Source organism: Myxocyprinus asiaticus, chromosome 33, assembly GCF_019703515.2.
Source record: "Myxocyprinus asiaticus isolate MX2 ecotype Aquarium Trade chromosome 33, UBuf_Myxa_2, whole genome shotgun sequence".
In the NCBI taxonomy this organism is placed as follows: domain Eukaryota; kingdom Metazoa; phylum Chordata; class Actinopteri; order Cypriniformes; family Catostomidae; genus Myxocyprinus; species Myxocyprinus asiaticus.
In genome coordinates, this window is record NC_059376.1 from 13,682,022 (window position 1) to 13,708,996 (window position 26,975).

The 26,975-nt window shown below is 38.2% G+C and overlaps 1 protein-coding gene across 3 annotated transcripts; it reads right to left on the reverse strand.

The window, feature by feature from the left end:
* Nucleotides 1–5,995: 5,995 nt before the first annotated feature.
* LOC127424497 (ELMO domain-containing protein 3-like) lies at nucleotides 5,996–26,227 on the reverse strand. 3 transcript variants are annotated; one of them, XM_051669779.1, is made up of 14 exons: nucleotides 26,155–26,227; nucleotides 24,775–25,007; nucleotides 24,294–24,492; nucleotides 21,339–21,410; nucleotides 21,151–21,231; nucleotides 20,971–21,040; nucleotides 20,494–20,556; nucleotides 19,360–19,448; nucleotides 19,124–19,247; nucleotides 18,798–18,920; nucleotides 9,531–9,661; nucleotides 9,325–9,401; nucleotides 8,963–9,090; nucleotides 5,996–6,918 (listed from the first exon to the last, which is right to left on the reverse strand). In XM_051669779.1, exons 3-14 carry the CDS (start codon nucleotides 24,327–24,329, stop codon nucleotides 6,674–6,676), a joined length of 1,239 nt encoding a protein of 412 aa, XP_051525739.1. In that variant the 5' UTR covers nucleotides 24,330–24,492; nucleotides 24,775–25,007; nucleotides 26,155–26,227; the 3' UTR covers nucleotides 5,996–6,673. The 3 variants fall into 3 exon arrangements, with proteins under 3 accessions (XP_051525739.1, XP_051525738.1, XP_051525740.1); XM_051669778.1 differs by lacking the exon at nucleotides 26,155–26,227 and adding an exon at nucleotides 25,760–26,105; XM_051669780.1 differs by lacking the exons at nucleotides 21,339–21,410; nucleotides 26,155–26,227 and adding an exon at nucleotides 25,760–26,108.
* Nucleotides 26,228–26,975: the final 748 nt, after the last annotated feature.

The following is a 26,975-nucleotide window of genomic DNA, read 5'->3' on the forward strand; positions in this document are numbered from 1 at the left end:
CATATATTTAATTATATGCAAGGGAAAACATCAGATTAAATCAACATTTTGACTTTAATCTGAATACCTCAAAACACAAAGTCTACTCTATAGTTCCATAGTATTAAAGGTATAAAAGACAAAGCCTTTCCTTATATTGAGGATGAGATGGATTCTACAAACTTTTATAGTATTTATAGTAACTTTTAGAGCAAGAAGTGCTTTTTCACCATCGGGCCAAAAAGTTCTGAGCATGGTGATTAACAGTTCCAGTACCATTTCCACTTAAACACATTTCAGTAAAGTACCATTGCAAACCGTTCCTGGCCCGGATTTCTCAGTACTGTTAGTTAATCAATCTGTGGAATGGATTTAAACATGGTAAAAAAGTGTTTAATGGAGCCGAGAGTACTACACTGTTATCAATACCGAGCGCAACAGTGCCCGCCCACTTTTTCAGCCGTCTTGGACTCCAATCCCATGAAGTGCTGTGAATGACGTAATCGAATTAAAAACTATGGAACAATATAAAACTAATGATTTAAAGATGTTATTTTTAAGTATAGAAACACTGGTTTGGTGGATCTTGCTGAATCGTGGAAAGTGTAGTTCTTCACCTGGAATTTCGCTAGTAAACATGATTTTTAAACAATAAAGTTGAAATAATGCTCATGGCTTCAACGAAGGCATATACCACCGATCAACAATCTCGGAGCTCACGGTAGGTCTGTCTTTAATGCCATATATAGTGTGAATGATACATGGCATTGAAAGCTTGAGTGCAGTTCAGATTCTATCAAGCAAGAATTCAATGTACTTCATGTGGACACCAGAAAATGGCAAATACTCTATAAAGAAACCAAGAGAGAATTCTCTCCAGATGAAAACCACAGTTGTTACTCATAAACGGTCCGGATATGAGAAAACACATTCAGTGTGAAAAACATTTGCTTGTCTGTTTCTGAAGGGGTGCCTCTACATTACAGCAGCAGTCTGACCCCTAATGGTAAACCAACACTATTACAATGCAAAAAGGTCCCAAGATGATACAGACATTTCCAGCTTTGTTGTAAAGAATTGCAACGTAACACTTTTTTTTTTAAGTTGCATTTATTTATTACTCTTCATACGATACATCACTGTACCACCGCATATATTCTGAAATATATTTTCATTATAAAATAGGGATTCTACAACCAAGGTTAAGATATAGTAAAATGCTCTGAGGGATTATACCAGACAAAAACAACTCATCTCAAAATGAAGCAAAGGACTTCATCTGTTTTGGGTTTGTATTTTTTTTTTTTTTTTTCAGTAAATCAAACAGCAGTGTTTCTGAAATGTAATCTGGTTGGGCCACATAAATTAAGTATTTTGGAATGGAGAAGGGGTAAATTAAAAAGGAAGATACTAACATTCAGGACTGTAAGATCTCTCCAAACCAGCTTGATATCTCAAACCCAGTCACAAATGTTCCTTTTGGTCCAAACAAATATTGTGCCATAGTAGAGTGAATTGTTTTTGACATACTGTAACCATTCACGAAAGCACAGCGAATACCAAAGGCCACAAAATTGTCTGATTTGTTTCAACATCAAACCAATAAGATTGTTAAAAACATCCTCCAGCAAAGGTTTGCGTTTCAGCGTGTAAGACTATGGTTTTCACAAACAAGGGCTATAGAAATATATACTGTAGAAGTCAATATTTTGCAGTGCTGCATTAGTGTACATACATACATACATATACATTCCCAAGCTAGGTAGATTACTGCAAGAGACACCACACACCATTTTGTGCTACGACATGGAATCATGGCTGTCCTCAATAAAATGTCTGCCCAGAAGAGATTTGTCTGAAGCCTGAGGTATGCATAATATGCCCAGGTAACAATCATACTGTTACAATCATATATTTTTGTTATATATATATATATATATATATATATATATATATATACACACACACACACATACACACACACACGTTAATAGTCATCTTATATACAGACCACCCTCTCCTTTGGGGGAAAAAAACCCCCAGCTAAACAAATATTAAACAACTAATTGTGTGCACATATACAAGAAAAGGTGCCAAACCAGTTTCATAATGATGATTGTTAGACTTGTAGCTTTGATTGTTCAGAATATATATATATATATATATATATATATATATATATATATTGAGGAAGTAAGCTAAAATACCAACAGACACTTCTAAAGAGTTGCACTGGCAAGTGTACATGACAGTTTAAAATATTCTAAAAGGAGTGCATGGAATATGACGTGTAGGAAATAAGGGTTTCTTGGGCAGTACTCTCACTTGACAACATTTGCTATATTGCATCTCCTCTCAACACCTTGGCACTGTAATCAACCAACATCCTAAAATGATGCTTCTTTTACATTCACTCGATGTCTTTCTTAGTGTTAACCTTGCTTCAGTTTGGAAAACAAACTGGCAAGTTTGAAACACATAAATGCTTGCCGTGGACAACAGCGACGAATTGCCATAGATTCACCAGGGAGTACAGTTATAGAAGGATTATGACATATGTCATAAATTGTGTTGCTTACCGAACTAATACAAACCTGCCAAACAGAACTAGTAAATAACCCAGGAAAGGGTGATTTGCCCTTTTATATAAACATTCTTTTTCCATCATGCTTTGCTCTTATTCAGGTTTAAAAATACTACTCCGCTTTATATAAAAATTAAACCGCTAAAGTGACAGGACTTCTACTATACATCCACTGAGTATTTATATCCATGTGTCGTTTCAGAAAAAAAAAAAGAAAAAAAAAAAAGAAAAAGAGCATAAAATTCAAACTGAGACATTCAGAACGCACTGTATTCATACCGTACAACAACACTTTGGACTAGGTAACTTAGACTAACATATGCAACCATAGCGAGTTCGATTAACAAGCTTTTTTTTAACAAGGAATTTAAAAACAACGATTGCTGGATGCTACATCTCTAGCGCTACCTGACATGCTAACAAGACGAGAGTGCAAAACAGGGTTGCAAAGGGAGAGACAGACTTTCCCCATCAAGTTTTTTCCAAAATGTACAGTACGTCACAGTCAATTTACAAGACCGCTGCAGCTCTCACATCTTTATTGGACCTGAACTAGGGAGAACAAGATGCAAATGACAAAAATACATCAAATTCTCAACTATTTGATGCATTACCATGATGTGGCTCGACAGTATATAGGGTATTCTCTTTTTCTGTGTTTAAATCAACAAGTATCACGGTGTACTTGCTTGACTATGCTATAAACGGGTCTAGAATGACTATTTGAATGTACAATGCTTTATGTTAGATGCAAGAAGTTGCCTTGTGTGATCCACTTTTAGATACCGACTTTAAGTTTTCCATGTTTCTTATCCAACTCTGAAGGAACAATCGTTACATATCATATAAAGTTTAAATGACCTGTAGCTTTCTAGCTATTATTTTATATTAAGCCATGTCTTATAGACACAATTAACCCTAATAAATCATGTTTACACACTTGCTTAAAGTGCTTCAGAGAGCCTTAAAGTGATAGTTCACCCAAAAATGACAATTCTCTGATCATTTACCCTCATCCGATGTGTATGACTTTCTTTCCTCAGCGGAACAAAAACAAAGATTTTTAGAAGAATACCTCAGCTCTGTAGGTCCATACAATGCAAATGAATTGTGATCAGACCTTTGTATCTCCAAAAACAAAAAACAAAACAAAAACAAAAAAAATTCACATAAAGGAAACATAAAAGTAATCCATTAGTCTCCAGTGTTTAAATCAATATCATCAGAAGCGATATGATAGATCAATATTTAAGTACTTTTTTTACTGTAAATCTCCACTTTCACTTTCAAATGTGAGAGTGAAACTAAACAGGCACCACATGTGATTTTCAGATGTAAAAGTGAAAGTGGAGATTTAGAGTAAAAAAAAAAGCACTTACATTTTTATCTGTTTCTCACCCACATCTATTTTATCGCTTTTGAAGATATTGATTTAACCACTGGAGTCGTAAGGATTACTTCTATGTTCCCTTTATGTGATTTTTGGAGCTAAAAAAGGTCTGATCACCATTCACTTGCATTTTATGGACCTACAGAGCTGAGGTATTCTTCTAAAAATCTTCATTTGTGTTCAGCAGAAGAAAGAAAGACATGCACATCTGGGATAGCATGAGGGTGAATAAATGATGAGAGCATTTTCATTTTTGGGCAAACTATCCCTTTAAGGATTTATTTACTAGTGCCCAACAATTTAAAATACGCAATCAGATTTCCTCTGGACTAACTAGCAGAGAGTTTGAGTATGCTGTACTGTATGAGAAACATTATAACAGGCAACCAGTAGTATTTTCAGGATTATTTCTGGTAGAGTCATGTCATCATCCCCACTCTCATCCAAAGCACGTCCAGACATTCATAGTTGCATCATGACTATCAATATCAAAGAAACATGTATACTTCTGATTCATGCAGACAAGCATTGAAACTCATCCGAATATCCCATTTTCACTTTGATTATGGACCTACTTTTAGCTCAAATCTCAAACGTCTAAATAAAATGAGCTGTACATGAAAATTTCAGGCTTGCAACTAAACTGCTAAATGGTTATTTAAACATCTAATCATTTTGTTCAACAGGTCTCTAATATGCATTTCCCCATCAAAACGATACCATGACAAGACCGATCCTGCCAACAGAAACAAGTCAGATAGTCTCTATGTCTTATTGTGACATCTTTATCTCTCTAAAGAGACAACAGAAAAACTCTTTGGCCTATAGAGGCTATACCTTTCCAATATTTTGATATCTCATTCCATTTTTCAGCAGTGAAGAGTAAAGTGCCAACAGCAATATAAACTCAGCCAACTTTCGTGAACATTGATCTGATCACAGTGAATACATTCAAATGATCAGGAGGATCACAAGGCTTTAGACGACACAGGTCTCGAATCAAATAAATCCCTGCACAGTCACCGCATTACACAAAGGAAGTCATTCTCACTAAATACCACAGTCGTGGCAAAGGTGCTGGATAATTTCTGGAACCCACTTTACACGTTCATCAAGACACGGCCATTCCTCATTGCCACTAAGGCGGTAAATCTAGCATTACAGTTTCTGAGATTATCCTTGTAAAGGGATAGTTCATTTAAAAATGAAAATTCTGTCATTATTCACTCACCCACAAATTGTTCCAAACCTGTATCACTTTCTTCTAAAGTGATATGAGGCAGAATGACAACCTCACTCCCCATTTGGAAAAAAGATGCAATGTAAGTGAATGGACACATAACATACTGCAAACATCTCTTTTTGTGTTCCGTTAAAAAAAAGAAAAAAAAGAAAGAAAAAAAAAGACATTAATATTTGTAACAACATGAGGATGAGTAAATGATAGTTCACCCAAAAATGAAAATTCTCTCATAATTTACTCCCCCTCATGCCATCTAAGTTGAGTATGACTTTCTTTCATCTGCTGAACACATATGAAGATCTTTAGAAAAATATTTCAGCTTTGTAGGTCCATACAATGCAAGTGAACGGTGGCCAGAACTTTGGAGCACTAAAAAGCACATAAAGGCAGCATAAAAGTAATCCATATGACTCCAGTTGTTAAATCCATGTCTTATGAAGCAATATGATAAATGTGGGGGAGAAATAGATTAATATTTAAGTCCTTTTTTACAATAAATTCTCCTCTCTGCCCAGTATGTGGAAATATGCACAAAGAATGCAAATGACCAAAACCAAAATAAGAAGAACTCTTAGGATAGAAGAGAGCGCTTAGGAGGGCTGGTGAAAATACTGATCAGTTTCTCACCCACACTTATCATATCACTTCTGAAGATATGGATTTTCCCACTGGAGTAAGATGGATTACTTTTATGCTGCCTTTATGTGCTTTTTTCAGCTTCAAAGTTCTGGTCACCATTCACTTTCATTGTGTGGACCAACAGAGCTGAGATATTTTTCTCAAAATCTTCATTTGTGTTCAGCAGAAGAAAGAAATTCATACACATCTGGGATGGCATGAGAGTGCGTACATAATGAGAATTGTCATTTTTGGGTGAACAATTCCTTTAACTCTTGTGTTTGGCAACTAAAATTATTGGCTTTTTTCAAAGAAAGATTTGAAGGGCTAATAGGTACCCTTACTGAAAATAAAAACAACAAAGAGTATTATGATTTTATCTGATACTACAGTTAAAACATAGACTTGTCGCTGAGTGTGCTTAAGCATGAATAGACAGAAAATAAATGAAGAAACAGAGAGAAAGACAGAGTTAGAGCAAGAGAGATACTAGTCGAGACTGTACAAATCAAATTCCCATTCAAACACATGTTCTTTAAAAGATAGTTCACCCAAAAATGGTTATACTTTACCCTCATGTTGTTTCAAACCTGTATGACTTTCTTCACAAAAGACAGACTAAAGGAGACAGCAGAATAGTCACCTCAGTTACCATTCACTTTAATTATCTGGAAGAAAAAAACAAAAGATGCAATGAAAGTGAATGGTAGCTGAGACTAACAGTCTCTCAAACATTTCCTTTTGTGTTCCACAGAGGAAAGTCAGTCAAAGGGCTTGGAAAAACATTTTTCCAAATGTTTTTTAACTTTAGGGTGAACTATGCCTTTAAGTGCCTCTCATCTCTCTTTCTCTTGGTCTCTCAGATGAGTCTGGCCTCTCCCTCCATCTCGGGGGGAAGCTCACAGACACCAGTAAAGTTAATCTCTTTCCCCTCCTTCCCACCCTGACTCCCCGCTCGAGACCCACTGTCACCAGGTGAAGGGTTGCTATGCGACAGCATGTCAGGTGATGTTCGGTGTCCTGTCCCAGCACGTCTCTCTTTCAGGTAGCCCTCGAGACGTTTAAGAATCTGCTTGGGGTTCTTCTTGGCTAAGAGCTCCACTTCTGTGCATTACAGAGCAGACAGAGACAGAATCAAGCTGCTAGCATGCCCAAGTCTATGTATATTATTAGAAGGGGTCATATACCTACATTATTTAACTTTTTTTGAAATAAGAGTTTGATGAACTATGCAGACATACCCAACCCAACACAAAGCTCCCTCCCCAGTCCACCCAGACCATTTAATTGCAAATATAAATATATATATATATATATTACACACACATACATATACAGTATTTATACTGTATACAGTATATACAGTTGAAGTCAGAAGTTTACATATACCATAGCCAAATACATTTAAACTCAGTTTTTCACAAGTCCTGACATTTAATCCTAGAAAACATTCCCTGTTTTAGGTAAGTTAGGATCACTACTGTATTTTAAGAATGTGAAATGTCAGAATATAATAGTAGAGAGAATGATTAATTTCAGCTTTTATTTCTTTCATCACATTCTCAGTGGGTCAGAAGTTTACATGCACTTTGTTAGTATTTAGTAGCATTGCCTTTAAATTGTTTAACTTGGGTCAAATGTTTTGGGTAGTCTTCCACAAGCTTCTCACAATAAGTTGCTGGAATTTTGGCCCATTCGTCCAGACAGAACTGGTGTAACTGAGTCAGGTTTGTAGGCCTCCTTGCTCGCACACGCTTTTGCAGTTCTGCCCACAAATTTTCTATTGGATTGAGGCCAGGGCTTTGTGATAGCCACTCCAATACCTTTAATTTATTGTCCTTAAGCCATTTTACCACAACTTTGGAGGTATGCTTGGGGTCATTGTCCATTTGGAAGACCCATTTGCGACCGAGCCTTAACTTCCTGGCTGATGTCTTGAGATGCTGCTTCAATATATCCACATAATTTTCCTTCCTCATGATGCCATCTATTTTGTGAAGTGCACCAGCCCTCCTGCAGCAAAGCACTCCCACAGCATGAGCACCCCCATGCTTCACGGATGGGATGGTGTTCTTGGGCTTGCAAGCCTCACCCTTTTTCCTCCAAACATAATGATGGTCATTATGGCCAAACAGTTAAATTTTTGTTTCATCAGACCAGAGGACATTTCTCCAAAAAGTAAAATCTTTGTCCCCATGTGCACTTGCAAACTGTAGTTTGGCTTTTTTATGGCAGTTTTGGAGCAGTGGCTTCTTCCTTGCTGAGCAGCTGATATAGGACTCATTTTACTGTGGATATAGATACTTGTCTACCTGTTTCCTCCAGCATCTTCACAAGGTCCTTTGCTGTTGTTCTGGGATTGATTTGCACTTTTCGCACCAAAATTACATTCATCTCTACGAGACAGAATGAGTCTCCTTCCAGAGTGGTATGATGGCTGCGTGATCCCATGGCGTTTATACTTGCGTACTATTGTTTGTACAGATGAACGTGGTACCTTCAGGCATTTGGAAATTGCTCCCAAGGTGAACCAGAATTATGGAGGTCCACAATTTTTTTCCTGATGTCTTGGCTGATTTCTTTTGATTTTCCCATGATGTCAAGCAAAGAGGCACTGAGTTTGAAGGTAGGCCTTAAAATACATCCACAGGTACACCTCCAATTAGCCTACCATAAGCTAATTGCTTAAAGGCTTGACATAATTTTCTGGAATTTTCCAAGCTGCTTAAATGCACAGTTAACTTCTGACCTGATATAGTCAATTAAAAGTGAAATAATCTGTCTGTAAACAATTGTTGGAAAAATTACTCATGTCATGCACAAAGTAGATGTCCTAAATGACTTGCCAAAACTATAGTTTGCTAATATGAAACCTGTGGAGTGGTTAAAAATTAGTTTTAATGATTTCAACCTAACAGTATGAAAACTTCTAACTTCAACTGCATGTATATATATATATATATATATATATATATATATATATATATATATATATATATATATATGATACTTAGAAGTGCATATATTGCATAATATAGGAAGTATGTCCATGCTGAAGGTCACTTATATACTAAATGATACCATGCAAAAATACAATGCTGTTAATTTGGAACTGCAAAGAATGAGAATGACTGAATAATATTGGTACCTTTCAGTACATGGCCAGAGTCAGAGATTGTTTTCTGCTGGCTCTTCCACAGCTGGTAGAGGTGCAGGAACATCGCAACATAAAAATCATTCAGCACTGCCACGACCTGTTGCCTTCGATTACACTCCCTAGGTGACATCACAAAGAAACAAAACATTTTATTGCCATGGAAACAACTGTTGCAGAGGTAAGGGGACATCAAAAAATTTAAACTGAGGGCAACTTCTCACTGGAGATAAACACAGCCAAATGATTTTACAGATTGAAATCATACAATTAATATAGTACAAAACTATTCCCAATAAATGTTCAGAAGTGCGTTTGGAAGCATATTTTTGTCATGACAAAAGATTTTGACTTACTTGGACAGCACCTCCTCCCTGAGAGCATGCAGGGCAATTCTGGTCATGTTGATGGACATCACACTGAATGGAAAATTCTGGAGGTGTTAAAATTTAGTATTTTTGCTGTCAGTGAATCATTTTGGCCAGGTTATAATTATTATGCAAAGATATGGGAGTGTCCAACATAGTTTGCCCATGTTTGAATGTCTTTGCTAGTGTATTACCTGGACTGGATGTTGAGAGAGTTTGTAGATGTCTCTAGCCAGCGGTAGTATCTCTGGGTCCATGACAAAGTAGAGAGTGTGCATCAGGCCCAGAAAACCTGTTCCCCTTAGATCTGTGGCAGGGTCTGAACCTGTATGTATAACACAGACACACACACATACTGGGTCTGTTCCAAAACTAAGTGAGCTCCCTCACTGTCTCCTTCTTACGTAGGCAGCTGTGTTCTATGGCAGCATCCAAACTGAAATGGAGCCTCATAAGAGAGTGATTTGTAACGCTCTACATTAGGCAGCATGTGTTTCTCTCAAATGTGAGGACGCACAAGACTAACCATAAAACAGCTCGACATTAAACAGTGTCATGTGCTTGTCCTTCAGACAAATAAATTGGTCATTCACTTGTCCGAGTAAAAACGTTACTTATCCCGAGAGAAGAAAAATTCAGTAATAGTTACATCCTCAAGTAACATGTCAAAGTTTCTGTTTTATGTTTTCTAAAAATATGACAAATGCCCAAACTAAGAGTAAACCTATGCAATCACCTCCTCTTCGACAGAAATGTCAACTGCGCTGGGTAGAGGAGGAAGCTATTGTCATATGGTAGTTATATTATGTTACGTATGGTAGTCAAATAAAGAAAAGCCTCCATCGCCATCATTAACAGCAGGGGTGCTCACAGTTCAATGGAATGAGATCTACTTTTTCATCATGTTTTTGCAGCAAGATCTTTCATGCACAATATATACAGTTGAAGTCAGAAGTTTACATACACCTTATCCAAATACATTTAAACTCAGTTTTTCACAAGTCCTGACATTTAATCGTAGAAACCTGTCTTAGGTTAGTTAGGATCACTACGTTATTTTAAGAATGTGAAATGTCAGAATATAATAGTAGAGAGAATTATTTATTTCAGCTTTTATTTCTTTCATTACATTCCAAGTGGGTCAGAAGTTTACATGCACTTTGTTAGTATTTGGTAGCATTGCCTTGAAATTGTTTAACTTGGGTCAAATGTTTTGGGTAGTCTTCCACAAGCTTCTCACAATAAGTTGCTGGAATTTTGTCCCATTCCTCCAGACAGAACTGGTGTATCCAAGTCAGGTTTGTAGGCCTTCTTGCTCGCACATGCTTTTTCAGTTCTGCCAACAAATTTTCTATCGGATTGAGGTCAGGGCTTTGTGATGGCCACTCCAATACCTTGACTTTGTTGTCCTTAAGCCATTGTGCCACAACTTTGGAGGTATGCTTGTGGTCATTGTCCATTTGGAAGACCCATTTGCGACGAGCTTTAACTTCCTGGATGATGTCTTGAGATGCTGCTTCAGTATATCCACATATTTTTCCTTCCTCATGATGCCATCTATTTTGTGAAGTGCACCAGTACCTCCTGCAGCAAAGCACCCCCTCAACATGATGCTGCCACTCCCATGCTTCACGGATGGGATGGTGTTCTTCAGCTTGCAAGCCTCACCCTTTTTCTTACAAACATAACGATGGTCATTATGGCCAAACAGTTCAATTTTTGTATCATCAGAGCAGAGGAAATTTATCCAAAAAGTAAGATCTTTGTCCCCATGTCCACTTGCAAACTGTAGTCTGGCATTTTTATGGCGATTTTGGAGCAGTGGCTTCTTCCTTGCTGAGCAGCCTTTCAGGTTATGTCGATATAGGACTCGTTTTACTGTGGATATAAACTCAGCAAAAAAGAAACATCCCTTTTTCAGGACAAAGTATTTTGAAGATAATTTTGTAAAAATCCAAATAACTTTACAGATCTTTATTGTAAAGGGTTTAAACAATGTTCAATTAACCATAAACAATTAATGAACATGCACCTGTGGAACGGTCGTTAAGACACTAACAGCTTACAGATGGTAGGCAATTAAGGTCACAGTTATAAAAACTTGGACACTAAAGAGACCTTTTTGCTGACTCTGAAAAACACCAAAAGAAAGATGCCCAGGGTCCCTGCTCATCTGCGTGAACGTGCTGCATGGAGGCATGAGGACTGCAGTGACTGTGAGATGCCTGAGACAGCACTACAGGGAGTCAGGAAGGACAGTTCATCGTCTTTGCAGTGGCAGACCACGTGTAACAACACCTGCACAGGATCGGTACATCCGAATATCACACCTGCAGAACAGGTACAGGATGGCAACAACAATTGCCGAGCTACACCAGGAATGCACAATCCCTCCATCAGTGCTCAGACTGTCCACAATAGGCTGAGAGAGGCTGGACTGAGGGCTTGTAGGCCTGTTGTAAGGCAGGTCCTTACCAGACATCACTGCCAACAACGTCGATATGGGCACAAACCCATCTTCGCTGGACCAGACAGGACTGGCAAAAAGAGCTCTTCACTGACGAGTCGCGGTTTTGTCTCACCAGGGGTGATGGTCAGACTTGCGTTTATCATCGAAGGAATGACCGTTACACCGAGGCCTGCACTCTGGAGCGGGATTGATTTGGAGGTGGAGGGTCCGTCATGGTCTGGGGCGGTGTGTCACAGCATCATCGGACTGAGCTTGTTGTCATTGCAGGCAATCTCAACGCTGTGCGTTACAGGGAACACATCCTCCTCCCTCATGTGGTACCCTTCCTGCAGGCTCATCCTGACATGACCCTCCAGCATGACAATGCCACCAGCCATACTGCTCGTTCCGTGCGTGATTTCCTGCAAGACAGGAATGTCAATGTTCTGCCATGGCCAGCGAACAGCCCGGATCTCAATCCCATTGAGCACGTCTGGGACCTGTTGGATCGGAGGGTGAGGGCTAGGGCCATTCCCTCCAGAAATGTCAGAGAACTTGCAAGTGCCTTGGTGGAACAGTGGGGTAACATCTCACAGCAAGAACTAGCAAATCTGGTGCAGTCCATGAGGAGGAGATGCACTGCAGTACTTAATGCAGCTGGTGGCCACACCAGATACTGACTGTTACTTTTGATTTTGACCCCCCCCCCCCCCCTTTGTTCAGGGACACATTATTCCATTTAATTTAGTCACATGTCTGTGAAACTTGTTCAGTTTATGTCTTAGTTGTTGAATCTTTTTATGTTCATAGAAATAATGTTAAGTTTGCTAAAAATAAAAGCAGTTAAAAGTGAGAGGATGTTTCTTTTTTTTTTTTGATGAGTTAAGATACTTGTCTACCTGTTTCCTCCAGCATCTTCACAAGGTCCTTTGCTGTTGTTCTGGGATTGATTTGCACTTTTCACACCAAACTACGTTCATCTGAGCGGTATGATGGCTGTGTGGTCCTATGGTGTTTATACTTGCGTACTATTGCTTGTACAGATAAACGTAGTACTTTCAGGCATTTGGAAATTGCTCCCATGGATGAACCAGATTTGTAGAGGTCCACAATTTATTTTCTGAGGTCTTGGCTAATTTCTTTTGATTTTCCCATGACGTTAAGCAAGGAGGCACGGAGTTTGAAGGTAGGCCTTAAAATACATCCACAGGTACACCTCCAATTGACTCCAATTCGCCTATCAGAAGCTAATTGGCTAATTGCCTAAAGGCTTGACATCATTTTCTGGACTTTTCCAAGCTCATTTAAGGCACAGTTAACTTATTGTATGTAAACTTCTGACCCACTGGAATTGTGATATAGTCAATTAAATGTGTAAACAATTGTTGGAAAAATTATTCATGTCATGTACAAAGTAGATGTCCTAAATGACTTGCCAAAACTATGGTTTGCTAATATGAAATCTGTGGAGTGATTAAAAAATTAGTTTTAATGATTTCAACCTAACTGTATGTAAACTTCTGACTAATAATATGACCTAAATTTCAGCAGTCAGTAGTGAAAATGGATGATTCAAAACAATTAATAACACTTAACTAATTTGTTAATTACTGGTATATAAGAATTGTTTCAAGTTCTCAAGTAATTATTACATTCAGAACAAAAAATATAAAATTAAGAAAGCAGTGCTTTTTAACAGCTTTAAAAGTTGTTAACAGCAGTATGAAGTATTCAAGTAAACATTCAGAATATTCTACTACTGGTCTTCACTGTATGATTAGAATACATTAATACTTTTTAAAGCAATTAAAGTTATCCAGCCAAGAGCAGTGTGTGGTTTTCTCATTTTCTTATGGTTGTTTAATTAATAATAATGACACACTAGATCAGTGGTTCTCAACGGGGGGGGAAGGGTCGGAAGGTTGTATTTTTGATTGACTTCAAATAGGCTTCAGTACTGAAGTGGGCGCAATTTTTTTCAAGGTTGTATTTTTGATTGACTTCAAATAGGCTTCAGTACTGAAGTACCAAGCAAATATCCACGAGCCTAAAGTAAACTGTAAATATAATTAGAACATGTAACATCAATATGCTTAATCTCCTTTAGAAAATATGAATAAAGGTCATTCACAATTACCTTCTGTCTCCATGATGTTAACCTCTGCATAATAAAAAAAAAAAAAAAAAAAAAAAGTGTTCCCTCTCACTCTTCTTTTTGATAGGGAGAAGCGGAGCTTAGCCTGCCTTTTTAATTAGCTGTCAGTGCAGCCACGGGTCAGATCGACAGTGACTACTAGCCAAACTAACTCATGGTGGTAAGTAGGCTATGGATAAGATTAATCACACTTGTCAAAAGGAGTTGTAGCAGTGATGCCTCGTCAGCATCATCATCTACCCCTAAAAAGTGTAAAACATGAAAGTATGACAGTAGCTATCTTCAGTTTGGCTTTACGGTGGCTGGGACGGATGCTGAACCGCTGCCCCAGTGTGTAATATGCACTGATGTGCTGGCAAATGATAGCATGAAGCCATGAAAGTTGAAGCGCCATTTGGAAACCAAATACCCGATAATTAAAGACAAGCCCTCAGATCTTTTTTAAATTAGTTATCTTGTTATGGACAGCAGAAACACAACATCAGCAAACACACATCAGTGTCTAACAAGTCTAGAAGCGTCCTTCTATGTCTCGCAATGAGTTGCTAAATTAGTAAAACCATACACACTAGCAGAGGTGCTAATCTTACCTGCTGCTAAAGATACAGTATCTGTCAAGCAATGTTTGGAGACAATTTTGCACAACAGATTGGTGACATCCCCCTTTCTAATGACACCGTTAGTCACAATTGCTAGCTAACATCATGCAAAGCCAGTACTATGTTGTTGCAGGGCTAGCACAGTTGCTTAACTATGTCAGATATGTCAAAGATGGTAATACTGAGGAGGACATTCTTTTCTGTCGGTGTCTTCCAGCGCACACAACTGGCGAGGCATTGTTTGAAGTTCTGGATGGGTATATACGGGATGCAGGAATGTCATGGGATAGATGTGTTGGGATATGCACAGATGGGGCCTGTTCAATGACTGGGAGGGTTAGCGGTTTGGTCACTCATGTCCTGCCGTTAGCCCCTTTAGCCAAGTGGACCCACTGTATGATTAATCGTGAATCTCTCGCATCAAAGAAAATGCCTGAGTCTCTGGAGCCAGTTTTAAAGCAGGCAGTGCAAATGGTCAATTTCATTAAAGCATGGCCATTAAATGCACGCCTGTTTTCATGACTGTTTTAGGAAATGGGAGCCGAACATGAGCAGCTCCTATTTCACACGGAGCTGCACTGGCTCTCTAGAGGTCTGGTTTTACATTGCCTCTATGAATTGCGTTCAGAGGTGAAGACGTTTCTTGTTGATGCGAAGTCTGACCTTGGCCGTTACCTGGACGACCCCTTGTGGTTAGCGCAGTTGTCATACCTTATAGACATTTTCGATAGGCTGAATCTGTTGAACACATCAATGCAAGGGAGAGATGCCAACATCTCACTTCTTTCAGACAAAGTCAGTGCATTCGTTGTCAAACTGGATCTTTGGCATGATCGGTTGATTAATAAAAATGTTGACATGTTTCCCAACTTCGTTGACTGTGTGCAAGAGACCAGGATAAATATCTCTCCTTTGATACACACAATCGTTAACCATGTTGATGGAATGAAACAGCAATTCGGTGATTATTTCAGTGAGGATTTCAGTTCATTTTCTTGGGTCAGAGACCCCTTCATTTGCCCAGGCAAAGACCTAACAATCGAAATTGAGGAGCAATTAGTCGAATTAAAGAGAGATACCTCTATAGCTCTTGCTCTATGCCCTCATTTTGGATGACTGTGATGAGTGAATATCCTCAGTTGTCTGAGGCTGCCGTAAAATTACTCCCTCCATTCGCTCGGTTTTCTAAATTGACAGCCTTGAAAACAAAGTACTGAAATCGCCTCCAGGTGGAGGATAACAACAGGCTTGCGCTATCCAATACTGAACCGCATATTGTGCTTCTTTGTAAAAATGAAGCAAGCGCAGGTGTCCCACACTGATTAATTTCACAATGTCATGGCTAGTGAGAACAGGTTCTTAAAGCTCTTCTCCTCCTTTTCCTCTTTCAATAGATTGTTTTACATGTATCTATCTATCTATCTATCTATCTATCTCTATAAAAAAACAGATAAAGGTTAGTCATAGGTAGTCATTATACCTCCACAAATATGTGTATGACATATGATGGGGGGGGAGGCGGTTAAGTTCCAAAAGGTTGAGAATCCCTGCACTAGACAGCAGCAGGTCTATTAGATAACATTTACACTTACAAGTCTGACATTTTAATACAAATTCGCTTTTCCCCACTGTTTGCATTCACTTTAGACATAACTCACTGTGTTTACATGAATACCTCACCAAGATATGCATTTTGGAGGAATTTGGAAATGTATTTGACGGTTCAGACGCGTATCCGCAATATCATAAGCGTTCTCGGGGCACGCGCGCAGGTTCAGCACACACACATAAGCCACCTGTCCGTTAAACAGCGTGCAACTATTACTAGACTACTAGCGAATTATAAAATTATGTGCTCTGGATTATTTTCAACAGCAAAATAAGAATACAGTGCTGTGAAATAGTATTTCCTGATTTCTTCTCTTTTTTTGTATTTTTCATACTAAATTGTTTGAGATCTTCAAATGAGATTGTTTTATGTTATAAGGCAACCTGAGTAAACACAAAATACAGTTTTCAAATATATATATATTTTTTATTGAAGCAAAAAAGTTATCCAACACCTATATCACCCATGTGAAAAATGAACTGCCCCCTTAAACTTAATAGCTGGTTGTGCCACCTTTAGCAGCAACAACTGCAACCAAACACTTCTGATAACTGGAGATCAGTCTTTCACAACCCTGTGGTGGAATTCTGTCCCACTCTTCTTTGCAAAACTGCTTTAGTTCAGCCACACTGGAGGGTTTTCGAGAATGAACTGCCCGTTTAAGGTCCTGCCACATCATCTCAATAGGGTTCAAGTCAGGACTTTGACTAGGCCACTCCAAAACTTTAATTTTGCTTCTTTTGAGCCATTCAGAGGTGGACTTACTCCTATGATTTGGATCATTGTCTTGTTGCATAATCCAGTTGCACTTGAGCTTCAACTCACGGACAGATGACCGACATTCTCCTTTAGGATTTTCTAGTAGAGAGCAGAATTCATGTTTCCCTCAATTATTGCAATTCGCCCTGGCCCTGAAGCAGCAAAGCATCCCTACACCATCACAATACCACCACCATGCTTGACTGTAGGTATGATATTCTCTTTGTGGAATTCTGTGTTTGATTTATGCCAGATGTATCAGGACCCCTGTCTTCCAAACAGTTCCACTTTTGACTCATCAGTCCACAGAACATTCTCCCAAAAGGTTTGAGGATTATCAAGGTGTGTTTTGGCAAAATTCAGACGAGCCTTAATGTTCTTCTGGGTTAGCAGTGGTTTTCGCCTCACCACTCTTCCATGGATGGCATTTTTGGCCAGTGTCTTTCTAATAGTGGAATCATGAACAGTGACTTTTATTGATGCGAGAGAGGCCTGCAGTTCCTTGGATGTTGTCTTGGCTTTTTTGCAACTTCCTGGATGAGTCGTCGCTGTGCTTGTAGAGGAATTTTGGAAGGCTGGCCACTTCTTGGAAGGTTCACTACTGTGCCATAATGGCTCTCACTGTGGTTCTTTGGAGTCCCAGAGCCTTTGAAATAGCTTTGTAACCCTTCCCAGACTGATGTATTTCAATCACCATTTTTCTCATCATTTCTGGAATTTCTTTTGATCTTGGCATAGTGTGCTACTGGGTGAGACCTTTTAGTCAACTTCATGCTGCTGAAAAAGTTTTATTTAGGTGTTGATTTGATTGAACAGGGCTGGCAGTAATAAGGCCTGAGTGTGTCTAGTCAAGCTGAACCCCATTATGAATGCAGTTTCATAGATTTGGGGATTTAGTATCTAAGGGGGGCAAATACTTTTTTCACACAGGCCCAGTTGGTATTGGATAACTTTTTTGCTTCAATAACATTATCATTTAAAAACTGCATTTTGTGTTTACTCAGATTGCCTTTGTTTTATTTTAGATTTTGTTTGAATTTTTGAATCAATTTACTATGAGATCTACACAAAAACAGAAGAAATCAGGATATCAAATACTTTTTTCACATCCCTGTATGAACTTTGTAATAAGTGACTCAGGCCTATTCTATATCACAAATGTAGCCGGTTATTTTTCATTATTAGCGTTTTAATCAGGCTACTTGTCCGGTTGGGCAAGTAAAATTCTCTTTCACTTGCCACTTCAAAAATCCACTTGTCCCGAACAAGCAGATAAGTGTTAATGTCAAGTCCTGTAAAACATCAATTATTATGACATTAAAATGTGTTATTAATTACATCATGCCTCATTCTATGAGTAGAATTCACACGAGATCAGTGTTTATCTACTCAATGATGATTTAAAGTAATAAATATGCAGTAGATAATGTGTAATTTGTCATGTTTACCTTTTGCGTTCATGGTAATAATGCACTAACACGCTGTATGCGACCATAAAATGTGCAGATTACACTCAGTTATTGTTATTTATGATGACACTGATACTACAGTAAATATGGAAAAAAGAGTGTTAATGGGCAGAATACAGACAAAAGAAAGATGATAGGCATTTCGTACTGTGGGCGGATGTATGAGTGGCTTTCGGCTGCAGATGACACATGGCTGAAACAAACTTAAAAACACCTTCATATTTGCCCAGATTTTTGGGTAAATAACATCACACCCATTCGTTCCTCAATTTCGTAGAATTTTTAATTAATATAGTGCTGCCTTGCAAGAACCGGAATTAAATGTCATACATGAAATATATGGAAAGTACATGCAGCATATTAATAAAAACAAACACATCAATAAATTGCAGACAAACAAACGTTTCACATATACACACACCTTGGAAGCCCACGTTCTCCCAGTGTGGTCCATAACGAGGGCAGTCTGCACGGGTGCAGGTCAGTTTTCTGTAGATGGTTTGGAGTACACGCATGTGCACTGACTGTCCATTATCCAGAGAACCTACACAATTATTAAAACAGCGACATCAAGCATGCAAGACATTTAAGCGGATACTCTGACAGCAGTCTAAACTTAATTGCTACATCACCTCAGAAAAAAAATTATACTTTGTAAGTTTTATAAACAAGACTGTAGTCATTACAACAAATTATGCAGCTACCGCATTTGTCACCTCATTTAGAGTAAACATTCACTCTACTTACACTGTGCAATGGCAAACACTAGATCTCTCTCCTCTACTAGCGCTTTATGTAGCCGGGGAGGACCAAACAGGAAGTGGGTGATGGCAGCAAATCCAGACCTGCGAATGGTGGGCTGAATGTTCTTCTGATAGAGGGGAAGAGATAGTGTGAAAGAATAAAAGAGAAGGGTGATTACTATAGCAACACACAGCCAAAGATGATTTTGTGCTGTATATATTCACTTTAAACCAACTCACAAGCAGGTCTCCGAGATCAGTTGTCTGAAAATGCTGCAGTGCCTCGTTGAATGAGATCAGCGGTGAGGGAGTGAGATCCTCAGCAAGAACTATAACAGACACACCATTTACATACTGTACATGCATCCCTGATTCATAAGCATGATTCTTCCATAAAATCTGCTCCTAAAAAAATCAGACAGCCAAAAGTTTTTGAACACCATCTTCTCATTAACAGATTTGGCAAATATTAGAGAATTGAGAATTCTAGAGAATTGTATGCTATTAATTAAATTGTTTTGTGTAATTCTATTAATGCCAATGTTTTGAAATTAAATGCACAAATAGGTGTGGTGTTCAGGTGTTCAAAAAGTTTTGCCCATATTGTGTATAGTCTGTCACTACAGCACACATATTTTGTTTAAAATTGTGAATCGTTTAATATATATGTGCAATATTAGCACCAGTTATGCAACTTTAGGGTACATACTGTGAATTCTCATTAATTATGTGCATGTCACAATATAATCAAAACCACACACATTAATACTTGTATCATATCCAGTCACAGACTAAATTCACTCAAGCCTGACCGACATGTTCTTGCCTGAATTGAATGTAAATTGATGCCACAGTAGTTTAAGTTTCCCTTCCTTTTATTTAATTTCCCTTCCTTTAACCCTAATGTTCCTGTAGCTCAACTGCTAGAGCATGGTGCTAGCAATACAAAGGTCATGGGTTTGATTTCCAGGGAACAAATAAACTGGTGCTTGAATGCACTTTATGTAACTTTGGATAAAAGCTTTTGCCAAATGAGTAGATGCAATATGTCAAATGTAATACAGATCATTTTAATAGTCATACCTGTATATAGTCAATACAACACATACAATGTTTATGTGGACTATGGTCTATCTATATATAGTCATTATGCTGTACAATTATGCCAATAATTGGCCACACATCTCATCAGAAGATGCCGATGCTCCAGATTGCAACTGACAGCGATCAGGTTTCGTAATGTATCTATTTTAGCCAGGGAGGTGATGCCATCTCTCCAGGGTAGGGGCGTATGCTTAGCCATGGTGACGTAATGCTCTCAGTATACAGGCCTTCAGGATGTTGTTTCCATGGTGACAAGGTAATTGGTCTCACCTGGTTGGATGCTCTCCAGGGCATCCCACTCCTCTTGTGCTCGCTCCACCTCCGAGCTCACCTCTAGATGCACATTGCACAAAAACAGAGTAAAAGTTCTGAACTACTGACATCAGTGAGTGTGTAACAATGTTTCTGAGTGATTAAAGGGTTAGTTCAACCAAAAGTGAAAATTCTGTCATCATTTACACACCCTCGTGCGGTTTAAAACCTGTATGACTTGCTTTCTTCTGTAGAACAAAAAAAGGAGATGTTAGGCAGAATGGTAGGGTCTGACAACCTCATTAACTATTCACTTTCATTGTATGGAAAACAGATGCAATGAAAGTGAATGGTGACTGAGGCTAACATTCTGTCTAACATCTCTTTTTGTGATCCATGGAGCAAAGAAAGACATATGGTTTTGGGTCAACATGAACATGAGTAAATTATGCCAGAATGTTCACTTCTAGGTGAGCTATCCCTTTAAGTCTTTACCTTCTGTTTTAGTCTGATTGCCTCCTGCTGCCAGTGACTGTAAAAGGCCATTCTGTTTTAGGGCTGAGATCTACACAGCAAAATTTCACAACATTACCTTCTCTGTTCAAGCTAATTCTTGCACACACATAACAACAGAAACCAAATTTCACATCATGTGACTGTATGTCTAAGACTCACCGGGACAGTTCTGAGATAAGGGATGCCATTGATATTGCCATTTTCTTTGATGCCATTACCTGGATTGAGTCCATTCAGTATCTAATAAAAACATAGAAAGCACAGAATGCAACTTTAGCACTTAATTTGATGCATGTAGATACTGATGAGACAGTTTCATGTGCAGTATTTTAGCAGTTGCTTCTCACAGTTGTGCATTTGGAGCGTCCATTGGTTAGATCTTCTGTCTGTTTACATTCTTGCGGTAAACCATTTAAGCCCTAAAATGGGAGAGATTTAAAAAAAAAAAAAAAAAAAAATGTTTTTCAATTTATTTATTTATTTATTTTACTTTTTCATTGCGAGTCAGAATAAGTCTGAAATGAAGCTACATTTGAAGGTGGCATATTCTGTACTAAACTAAACAGAAAATGCAAACCGAATTCGAATGTGCACTTTCTATTAGTGAACACACTATTTGTGCATTTCTCTTTGTCCTTTCATGTATAAGAATGTACCATGTCCGCCTAATTTCAAATAGAAAAGCCGTCAATTCAACGTTTTATTGTAAATGTCCTAACAAGTATGACGCAGCTCCATACCATTCATTTACACCTCTTCTACGTTTTATTCTGGGCACAGAGAGCACACAGGGTATTTCAGCACGGCGCAGCTAAACTGACAAGAGAAAAGGTCTAAATTACAAAACACATACAAATGTAAATACGATTTTTTTGTTTTTAAGTTTTCCCTTTTTTAGGTAATTTCTTTTTAATTAATACAAGCCAATATTACGGGGGAAAATTACCTTTTTTAGGTAATTTATTTGTAATTAATATGACCCAATATTTCAAAAGCAGCGCAGATCATGTCCTTGATCAAATCATATTCTTGAAAAGTGCTATGGCAGTAAAATATATATTTGGTGTAGTATAGTGAAGTGTAGTATAGAATAGTGTAGTAGTAGTAGTGGAGTGTAACACAGGACAGTATAGTATTGTGTATTAGGCTATAGTGTAGTGTCATATAGAACAGCACAGTGTAATGCAGCATATCGTAGTGTAGAACAGTATAGTAGAGTATAGTGTAGTATAGTATAATATAGCAAAGTATAGTATAGTACCGAATAGTATAGTATAGTAGAATAGAGTAGTATAGTGTCGTAGGCTATAGTATAGAATAGTAGTGTAGTGCAGTATACTTTAGTATAGTTTATTATACAGTATTATAATGTAGTGAAGAATTGTATAATATAGTATAGTATAGTGCCCCACAAAGCAGTAACTATGGCATCACTGAAACTAAGAAAAATGGTTTAAGAGATTTTTGATTGTCCAGCCAATTGTGGATTATAAGTAGGACGGCGTGTTAGTGCCATGTCAAAGTAAAAATCAACGATTTTGAAAATAAAGCCATAGCATTACGAGAATTAAGTCATAATGTTTGAAAAATATAGTTAAAATTATGAGAATAAGATAGTAGCATTATAAGACTAAAGCTGTAATATTTTGAGAATATATTGTGAGGAAAGTAACATCTAAGTGATGTGGTGGACAACAACAAAGTGCATCTGTCTTTACATACAGTAAACACCACTTACCATGGAGATAACTATGTACGTAATTGCTATGAAACTTTGTTGCCAAGTTAGCCAAGCTGAATTTGATGTGGGAAGTTTTTAAGAGCTCTCCGTTCATGAATGAGGTGTGCATTTGTACAGGAGTTTTCAACCTGCGGGCACCTGTCAAGGGAGGTGCGAGAATATAGGCTTACATAAATGGCTGTGAGGTGCAAAACAAAACAACAAATCATAAAACACAACGGCAAATCCTGAAACACACCGACAAGTTAGAAAACACAAAGCAAGTCAGAAAACACAGCCAGCCTATCCATTAACAGCTGACTACAACTTTTCAAATCTGAAATAATATCTTGATGAATTTCAGAGTTTTTTTTTTTCTTAAATAAATGAACACTGTGTCCATATAATTGGACAAAACTTAATATGTAGTAAGTTAGCCATCACACTGGGAGCCTACTGCAACCTTTTGAATGTGAAAACCCTTTTTTCATAACAGTGTTTGTTGCGTAAGAATGTCAAGTCAGTTGAATTAATGTTTGGACACCACGGATGTTTAAGTGCAGTTTGTGGATGGTCTTTTATGATGGTTCCTTAAAACCCCTAGAAGGATACTGTACCTTTAACTAACTTTATCCCGATTGCTCTTCTTGCTCTGTGTTATAAAGTGTCCCGTTACTGTTTTACTGAGTGAGAAACCACTCCAAATGATTCAGTTTTTCAGTCAGTAAGTTTTGGCATGGATTTTGACATAATCGGTGAACCAATCATGAAGAAAGGGCTAGGTATCCTCCACAGTCCACAGCCAATCAGGTCAGAAGATATGGTACCTACCCTACCCATTCCTTTTCAACTGACTCGTCATTGTGTTTTCTGACTTGCTGTTGTGTTTCCGGATTTGCCGTTATTTTTTCTGATTTGTTCTTTTATTTTTGGATTTGTTTTGTTTAGCACCTCACGGCCATGGTATTTACAGTCAAGAGAAGTGGAAAATAACTGGAACTGCTGTGAATAGGCCCATTTCAAGACATTGTATGTGGTAACATCCCCTCAGTTATAGTATTGTTTTGAGAGCAAAAACCATCAAAAAAGCAGACTAAGCATCACCCATGCACGAGCGGGACTGCGCGAATATCTGTCTGGTTCTTTCTCTTGTAGAAATTCAATTTCCTACATAACCGCTGCAGTGTCCGGATACTAATAATAACTCTGTGCTTAATTAAGCTGCTGACTTGGTGTCCGTTCTATCCGTCCATTCAAAATATTTCTAGTATATTCACACATTATGCTACTTTAATCTCATAAAGTTACAACTTCATTCTCGTAAAAGGCATGTTCTGAGATTATCCTCAAAACATTTAGACTTTATTCTCATAATACTATGATTTTCTTACGAAATCTTAGATATTTTCTTTTAACGTGGCACTAAATCGTCGTCGTATATAAGAGACAAGATATCTGTCACAACAAAATGTTTACTAAGCGCATAGTTACTGCGTTTTGCCTTTGCAAGGGAGTAGATTACAGCAGAGTAGAGTAGAACAGGTCTGGCTGGTAGTCCTCAAGGTATGGATGTCATACATACCTCTGTATGTACTGCAACTGCAACGACCCCTTCCATGACATGAGACCACTGTTTTGCCGTCCTCCTACTGTCCACTCATGCAGTGGACTAGGCCAATCGTCAACACTGCCCATTGGACACACATGGTTCTGCAGCTTTTTCCCAACAACCACAAGCACTTGTACAGCATTCAGAAACACCTGCTGTCTTTCCTACAGGCCTGGATTAAGATTGACACAGTAGTAGCACTTTCAGTGGCCGAACATTGTTTAAATGTGATTCTATTAATAGTAGGTAGTAACAGACTTGGAACAAGAAGTATAATTTTGTTGAATGATAACAAGCCAGGGGTTTGATTTTAGTGGGAGAGCTTAGTGCACCGAGTTGTGTATATTGATGGCCTTGTTGTGGATGGATTTCACAAGTCCAGTGAGGGCTGATTGAATTGGGCCTGGAGAACTGGCTATGCCAAGTCAATGTGTGAGTGTTAGGCTTTCTTTACCTGTGCCGGGTTCACCAATATGAGATCAGAGCATGGAGAGATGTACTTCAAAGGTGCATTGTAAGAGAAATAGAAATCAGGAGTAGACTGGCTACAGCTGGGATATGAAGCTATGACAGTGTTTCTGAGTAGAGGACAAAGTCCCTGATGAATGAGTTGCAGGGTCAGCAGGTTTCTTCTCACACACCTTCCAGTGGTCTTCGGTAGAGAGGTACAGTAACACCCAAATAAGTCTGTGTTGAGGACACATTCAGTAAGTGAAACAAAATACAATTAGAACACTAAAATTGTGATTAATACTTAAAAAGGCATATGCATTGCAAACAACAAGATCTGCTCAAATATACACGCATGCACTCTCCAGCTTTCACATTATTATTTGACCACTGAGATAACTGAGCAACGCAAAGAAGAGCTGCACAGAAGAGCAGCATCCGAAAAGGGTGACGTCATCTGATCAAGACTGCATCTTTCTGAGACCGAAATAGATGGAGGCCAATGATACCGAGACCGATTATGACTTTTAACGTTTCAAATGCTCCCTTTCGTTTTGCAATCTATTTATCGTGCAGAAAGGGTTCATACAGCGGATAACGGGACGTATTTCATTGATAAGCAGAGAAAGAGGAGAGGTGACGTCATCTCTATCCTGACTCACAAAACCTGAACTAACCAAACAACAATAAAGAACAACGTCAGAAACCTCAAAGCCAACCACACTGATCGATAACTATTGTTATATTCAATAAAAGCTGCATTGGATTTTATGCAGGAGCGACACATGCTGCACACCACGAATCTATGACAGCATCCAGTGAACTGTCAAAAACATCAAAAGACCTTTACAAATGTTATATGAGATTATGTTGACGCGTATTTCACGTTAGGAATTTGTTAATCCAGCTATAAATGTTCAATATTCAAAGTGAATGTATTTCTGTGATGGCTAATAATAATAATGATAAAGAACAAATAGAAAACTGACCAACTTGCTCACATAATGACAGTTATTTCCGACACAAATAACGGTACATTCAGCCCTCCTGCTGCTTATCCCTGCCTCTCATTGCAAGTTAAATAAACAACACGTGCCTCCGCAGTTCCTGTAGTTGTTTCTGTTTAAAAGCAGGCATCTGCTGTTAACGGTCTTATTTCAGTCCGTGACTGAAGCCGCTGTCTCGCGAGCAGCTCGCGCTAAACTGCCTCAATCTTTTTGTGCTCTCGATTCTAGCCTGGCTAACTTGGATATAATTAGTCCTTCTGCCAGAAAATATCAACTGAAACGTATAAACAATATGGCATTGTCTTTCCTAGCTGCAAATTGCGCATATATATCGTTGCTGGAATGACAGGAGTGAAATATTAGTTGTAATGTTTTACCTCGGATTCTCTCCCTCCAATCTCGGACTCCCTTCCCCCTTTCCACAGTGACTGAAATGGTGCCTTATGGGAATTGTGGTTCTTCTACTGTAAATAGACTTCCGGTACTGTAGGAAAGCAGTGGCTCTCTAAAGTTCATATTTGGGTACTTGATGTGAGATTTCTATAAATTAAACATGCTACTGATAATCTCAATTCTTGTGTAATCATCACACATGGATTTTTTTATGACATCATATTAAGAGAATAGCCTACATGGAACATAATTGTACTTACACATATTAATTTTTCACACCACATAAACAACGAAAGCTTAAAGGGATAGTTCACCCAAAAATGAAAATTCTCTCATCATTTACTCACCCTGATGCCATCCCGGATGTGCATGACTTTATTTCTTCTGTGGAACACAAATTAAGATTTTTAGAAGAATATTTCAGCTCTGTAGGTCCATACAATGCAAGTGAATGAGTGCCAAAATTTTGACACTCCAAAAATCACATTAAGGCATCATAAAAGTAACCCATAAGACTCCAGTGGTTTAATTCATGTCTTCAGACATGATATGATAGGTGTGGGTGAGAAACAGATCAATATTTAAGTCAATTTTTGCTACAAATTCTTCTCCCTGTCCAGTAGGTGGCGATATGCATGACGAATGTGAAGCATCATAAACACAAGAAGAAGAATGTGAAAGTGAAAGTTAATGTGTAAACTGACTGAGCAGGGAGGAAAATTTATGGCAAAAATGTATTAAATATTCTCACCCACACCTATCATATCACTTCTGAAGACATTGATTAAACCACTGGAATCATATG